The sequence below is a fragment of the Panicum virgatum genome, chromosome 9K (genome assembly GCF_016808335.1).
Source record: "Panicum virgatum strain AP13 chromosome 9K, P.virgatum_v5, whole genome shotgun sequence".
Lineage (NCBI taxonomy): Eukaryota > Viridiplantae > Streptophyta > Magnoliopsida > Poales > Poaceae > Panicum > Panicum virgatum.
In genome coordinates, this window is record NC_053144.1 from 27,696,604 (window position 1) to 27,703,586 (window position 6,983).

A 6,983-nucleotide genomic window follows, 5' to 3' on the forward strand; every position below is an offset into this window, starting at 1 on the left:
CGACCCGTCAAGCACGAGTACTCGACCCCTCTTGATAGTACGGCTATCTATCCAACAAATCCGGTCACTTTTCATCCACTAAACACCTTGTGATCAGTAAAATACAAAATCCTTATTTTATACCTTTGCCTTGAGCCCGAGCTTTGCTCATCATCTCCAAAACTCCACACGTTTACAACCAAATATCTTTCATCCGTGGATCAACCTATACTCATTATATCAAATGAAATCGTTAATCCACAAACCGTTGTCATTAATTACCAAAACTCGAATTAGGGGCCTAGATGCTTTCAGGAGCAAATGCCCAGTACCATGGGATGAGCGTCAGTAAGAACATGAGCGCAATGAACTTAGCAGAGACTCTCACCTTCTTACCATTAGGGCCTTCCTCAAAGACCTCCTCGAAGTCGTTCCAGACAGTAGACCTGTGCTTCATCACGCGGGATTTGGTGCCAGTAGTGGGACTCAATGTCGAAGATGGCGTCGAGCTTGGAGTCGCAGTAGCAAACGCGGTGACTCCAAGAATAGCATCAACACCGGTATCGGCAACAATGATGATCGGAGCAATATAGCTACCGACACCATCAAAGCCGGCAGCCAGGTCATCCTTGTTATTGCCGGCAGCCCACAGGACATGCGGTCATCGTTGATGGTGTAGTTCTCGTCCATCAAAATGACCTTGTGCCTCTGCTGCTCCATCCCTCAATGGCGCTCAGCCCCGCGCCGCACCAGCTTGCCACGGCACATGCACCAGACCTGCAAGAAGAAGCAGAAGTAGGAGAGACATCAGATCTACATGAACCTAAACCCTAGCCGCTAGATCTGGACCTAGGGTTAGGGTTTACCTACGCAGTCGGATCCTGGAGCCGGAGAAGACGACTTCAACCTTCGAAATCTATATCTGCCCATCAGGGTTCAAATCCTTAACTTGGCACTGGTGGTTGTATTTTACTAGATTTATTCCAAGATTTAATCGGTGCTATTCTTTCAGTGATAGGCGGCGATGTGCCCGTCGATAGCGAGGTGCTAGTGGTGACTTCGTTAATCTCAAGAATCTGCCAGCTCAGTCTCTCGAAAGTACTCGTAGAGATAGTGATGTGTGCGTGTATTCCTAGGAATAAGCGTGCATGCGTTCGTAATGTGTTTCTAAAAAACATTATCACCGAAGGATGTGCTTCTACGGAAGTTAATTAGAAGTAGTTTTACATTTGTATTTAATTCGTAAACAAAACTTCCCCACAGGCCACAGAACATCAAGTTCCCGTACAGATCGCAGGTATGAACTGAACACAAGATCGATCTATCACCGGAGAATGGTCTGCTGCAGTATCTGGTTAAACGTGTCCACCGGCCCGGGCATGCACCAGTGCAAGCAGTCGTTCTGCACCGGCCGGCCCTCCCCGGCGGCGAACGGGTTCTTGCGCATGTACGGCCCCGGGTGGCCGTCCGGCCGCATGTCGGCCAGCGCCGTCACGTCCAGCGCCGCGAACCGCAGGGCGGTCGACGTCGACGACGCAGCCGCGGCGGCGTTGGCCGCCGCCGCCGCCTCCACGACGATCTTCCTCATCTCCGTCTCGGTGTACCCGAGCTCCTTCTCGCCCTTCCTGTACGGCCGCTTCTTCGTGCACGGGGCGCCCTTGTTCCACTCCCCCTCGAAGTGCGACGGCGAGAACGTGGCCAGCGCCACCAGCTGCGGCGTCTTGTCGCCACCGCCGCCACCTTTCTCGTGGCGCCGCCGGGTGATCTCGGCGAGCGTCCGGCCGACCACGTCTCGGAACACGGCGAAGAAGCTGGTCTCCGTGTGGTTGAGCTCCGCCGCGCAGCCGTAGCAGCCGACGACCGCGCCGCCGTCGTGGTACACGCTGGGGATCCGGAACCACTGGCCGGCCGACAGCACGGCGGCGTCGATGGCGCCGAGCTGCGACATCCACCGCTCGTCGAACGCGTCGAGGAACAGCTCGTTGTAGCGCACGCCGGCGCGCTCCGACTTCTCGACGCCCCTCACGAGGAACGGCGACCAGAAGATGGACACGGTGGCGTTGTGCTCGCGGAACACCCACCGCCGGAACCGGCCGTCGGGGTCGCGGTGCACGAGCTCCGGCGGGGACCAGGCCGAGAGCAGGCACACGAGCGACTCTGCCTGGTTGCGGGCAAGCGAGTCGCCGACGAAGGCCATGTGCCGGTCGCCGAGCCAGCGCAGGAACGCCGCCGGCGAGAAGTCCGGGAGGTCGCACCGCCGCGGCTGCCACCGCCAGTGGAGGTACCCGGTGTCCGCCCTCCCGTTGGCCGCGCAGCTGCGGCCGTCGTCCTTTATGGCCTCGCAGGCCGCGCCGTCGTAGGGCGGCGGCCGTGGGTCCGGCACCCACTCGCCGTCGGAGTAGTCGCACGGCGGCGGCGGCGGCGCGGTCGTCGTCAACGACCTTTCATCTCCTTGGTAGTTATAAGGACGAGGAGAGCTAAGATTCAGTGGAGATGGCGGGAGCAGCTCGTCCTCCTCCTGGACCCACGGCGCCGCCACTGGTGGTGATGGCTTGGCAGACGACGACGCCGGAGCTGCTGGGTCGACGAAGAGGTAGAGGAGCGCGACGGCGATGAGCGCGTAGAGGGCGTAGGTGACCAGCTGCCTCCTGGGAAGCAGCAAGAGCTGCTTGTCGTTCTGGAGCTGCTGCTGGTGCGTCTTGAGGAAGTTGGCGAACAACATGGCTCCGATCCCACCCAGACGATGTTATGTTCGGGGCTTCAGGCAGAGGGGGGGAAACCAGCATGGCATGCACAATCGGAGAGGATGATCGGAGGGAGAGGGGCCAAGAAGAAATAGAGCATGGCATCATTGGATTGGGTTTCCGCCGGCGATCGATATCAGACAGAGACGTGCGCGCCAGCAGTTTGGCAAAAGGTCACGGCGGCGTGTCAGGATCGGTGTGATTCGGCAGCTGCCTTCCATTCGCTAGTTGGTACGCTACCTGAGAAAACTGTTGCCGATTTCGGTAGCGGTAGGCATGACAAAAGGCGACGGACGTTCCTTTAGGATGCAACGAAAAGAGCTGATACCTGCCCTTCATCTACTAGTCGATATCAACCATCTTGGTCTTGGACCATGTTACCACTTACCTAGCTAGTATCATGATTTTGCCTCGTCGACTGATCAAGCGACCAGGCTGCTGCACTCTGCAGTGAACAGTACCCTCATTCCCTCAAGCATGCAAGTTCCAAGAACCATTGCCATGAGCTAATAGCAGGTTCACAGGTGCCTTTTTTTAATGCAACAGGAGGGGATTGATATCCACTACTGATTATATACTAGAATTTTATTAAACCACAGATGCCGGACTAGCTCCACACAGTCAGATGAGCAAAGAACTAGAGAAGAACTCGAACAACTGGAAACAACACCAAGAACAACATGTAGGAGAGACACAACTCACAAGCTGTTCAAAGACAAGGCACGACACGGCTGACAGATAACCACCGATCGCCGACTAGCGCCCCCACCGAACAGCATACTCGCCGGTTTCGTCATGGCCGATGCACCCAGCACCACCCCTCGTAGCTACGCCGCTCCGTTGTTGCCCTCCATCTGAAGGACCACCCAACGGAATGGGGACTAAAGGCGGCGAAGGGTGCACAAGCCACAGCTCACCGGACACGACGACCTCCCTTGAAGCTGATGGTGACACCGACAGCTCCTCCGGGCTCCACGTACCACCATCCAACGCCATCCAAGGGGAGGAATCCTTGAAGGGGAATGGCGGAAGCGGTGGAAACACCACCCAGCATGTGATTTACTGGCACCACCAACAAGGAGAGCATCGACGGAGCAGAGATGCCGGAAGAGTGCGCTCGCCAAACCACGACACCACCTGACAAAACCAGTGCCAGCCTCGCCCTGAAGAGCAGGGAGGAAGAAGGCACAAACATGAACACAGCCAGCAAGAAGGAACAGATCATGCACACAGCTAGCAGTGATCTCTATGGCGACACCTGCAGGCAGGGTACGACGTCATTGCCGCCGCCGCCGCCGCCGTTCTGGGAGAACCAGAACTAGGTTTTCACCTTGAGAGACTCGGTGGTTGCAGGGCAAAGAGAGCCAAGAAGGACGACGCCTCCAAGAAGGTGAGCGACGCCTAGGGGCGCCACCGTCGTCAGTGCCAACAAGTCGACGGGCGTGGCTTTCGCCTAAGGCTCCCTCAACCCCCAACCACAGACTGAATCCGCTTGTCCGAAAGCCGTAGCGGCCGATGCACACCACGAGAGTGCTGTGGTCGCCACTCCGGCCAGAAGCATGCTCCCCAATTGGATCTACCCATCCCGGAGCAGATCAGAGAGGCTCCGGCCAAGACAGGTAGATCCGGCAGGGGGCACTCCGGGGTTGCCCGGATGGAGAGCTCTGCGCGGGATGGACCAGGGGCGAGCCAGCGATAGCATTGCAGTAGCGCTGACCCAGATCAGAGAGCCACAGCCACCACGGCCACCAGTGCAGCCAAGGCTCCGGGAGCCCCGACCCGCCGGCCAGCAGCTCAGCACAGGTGCCCCAACGGAGGAGGCACCCTTGCGGCCAAGCTCGAGCAAATCCATGCGCAGTACGTGCAGATCCACCAATGGAAGCTTCGATCTAGAATTAAAAGAAACTTGCATGCTTCTAACTGAAAGAGATGAAGAAAATCGAAACTACTATCCAAAATGGTATGTCCATTCTTCTAACTGAACTTAATATATATCTGGTTTTCACTCGGTGCAAAATCAACACAAGCTCCTTGAAAACATTTCGGCAGGTGCGGTGTGGGTTGTATACCTTGGAAGATAAGATCATTCCTTGTCCTAAACTCCAGCATAGTAGGATGGTTAAGCTCACGAAGAGTGGTGTGTGTAACTGGATTTTGAAACTGTCAAAATTGCCGCAAAAATGTCTGCCCGAGGGGGAACTTGAAGTGGTATGAACCCACACCGAAAAATGTCTGTCACAGGTTCCTTTGGGTTGCAAAGGGTAGGAAGCAAGCTTTAACTTCGCGTGCTTTCAGTGAATGTTCTAATTCACACGAAAAAGGGATCGGAGCTGAATTGTGCATTAGGCCAAGGGGTTGTTTGGATCCAGGGGCCAAACTTTAGATCGTGTCACATTAAAGATAACCTTAGCACTTAGAAATATTAAATAAGGGAATATACCAGGTGCGAACCACCCTCTCCATGCAAACTATACAAACTTCAATCTGAGTCGCCAGATCAACATCCAAAGGGTATGGGGGATTGGTAATTTTACAATTAACCACCCGCTCTTGGATTGGGTAATCACACTTTTGCAAATGCTCCCTCCCACCACCTGCGCCCCACCCCTTGGATGTTGATCCGATGGTCCAGATTGAAGTTTGTATGGTTTGCACGTTTGTTTGCACTTGATATGTTCCCAGATTAAATAAAGTCTAATTATAAAACTAATTACAAAATTCTAGGCTAAACTGCCTTGGGTGCCACGTACAGTATACTCCTCTACTCTACTGTCCGATACGTAATATATAGGCTAGGGTTCGTTCACGCAAAGCACATGCAGTTCGTTTTCAGTCCCATCAGAAAATAAAAGAAGCATGTAATTAAGTAGTGCACATCTACCTACAATCTAGCACAAGATTTAAATAAACATCTATCTAAACACTTTGCTGACGCAGAATTCAAATTGTGGATCCAGTCATGGGTCACATCCACCGAGGCACAAGCAAGCAGCCCAGTTCAGCTTTATTCATCTGTCCAGTGGCACATCCATGTTGATTAACTTCAAAGGAACAATAATAACGCTCGACAATACTGTTACCTACCCTCAAAAGCATAGCAGTAACAACCGTGACAGCAGCCACAATGCAAACTTCTTAGATAGGCCACACCACTGATCAGATCAGATCGTAGGAAGAACTTCAGAGAGACAAAGGGGAACCCGTCTCTACTTGTGATGATGCTTCAACTTGTACTGTGTCCAGTGGACTCTCAGCAGCATGTGCTAAATTAAGATAAGTAAATTGTGCCACACCAATACACTGCACCATGGCCAGTAATAATGTAATAATGCAGTGTTTGGGGGTTTCCAATTCATGGTCCGCGGTAGTTGCATGAGATTGGTCTGTCAATCCCTCTATTACAATTTAGGACAAGGGAAAACCATCAAGGGTACGCTTAGGTCGTCACAAGCACTCACATAAGAATATTGCTCTGCTGGTACCAGAACAAACATTAAAAATGCTATGCATAATGCAATGCACTCTCCAGAGCCCGGGCTCTGGATTATTAGATGCTAACCACTACCCACTTTCCCAATGTCGAAAAGGGGTGCACATTAGGCACAGTGAGAAAAAAACAAAACTGCAAAAGCACTTGAACCACCTAGTACTAATAATGTACCGGCTCACGTTTAATGTGGATGTTTAGTTGCACCGGGCGCCTGTTTAATTATGCAGGTGTGGGGTCAGAGTGGAATTAAAGTAGCATCCCGTTTCGTGCTCACGTAGGGTTAAAGAAATTATTGTAAGCCTTTAATTGATTTGAAAGGTTAACCACACCTACCTGTGACGGAACTGCCAAATTAAAACTCTAAATTAAGCGAAATGGCCGTCATTTGAACACATCGGGCACATTAGCTTAATAGTTTAATTTGGCGATTTTTTCTCAACTCACGGCCCGATCGAAACATCATTGGAAGTCCCACGCGAAGGCGGGCGCAGATGGTACAAGCACGACAAAATACTTGAAAATATACAAGGATGACAACCGATAACGAGAGTTTTACTATTTTAGTTCAAAACACAAGCTCACGTAATTTACATAAATTACATAATTTATAATTTTTACATAGCGTAGCCAAGATCAAATGGAAAAGAAAACATACAACTACATTACTTCACTGGTTCAGTTCTAACACCACCGGTCAGACCGGTGCTACCTGGCCTAACCAACCACCGGTCAGACCGGTCCACTGACCGGTCAGACCGGTCGAAACAAAA

The 6,983-nt window shown here is 52.5% G+C and overlaps 1 protein-coding gene across 1 annotated transcript; it reads right to left on the minus strand.

The window, feature by feature from the left end:
• Positions 1 to 1,156: 1,156 nt before the first annotated feature.
• On the minus strand, positions 1,157 to 4,977 carry LOC120651086 (protein ALTERED XYLOGLUCAN 4-like). The gene is made up of 2 exons (XM_039928450.1): positions 4,793 to 4,977; positions 1,157 to 4,643 (listed from the first exon to the last, which is right to left on the minus strand). The coding sequence occupies exon 2, from the start codon at positions 2,699 to 2,701 to the stop codon at positions 1,304 to 1,306; it is 1,398 nt and encodes a 465-aa protein (XP_039784384.1). The 5' UTR covers positions 2,702 to 4,643; positions 4,793 to 4,977; the 3' UTR covers positions 1,157 to 1,303.
• Between the last annotated feature and the right edge of the window lie 2,006 nt (positions 4,978 to 6,983).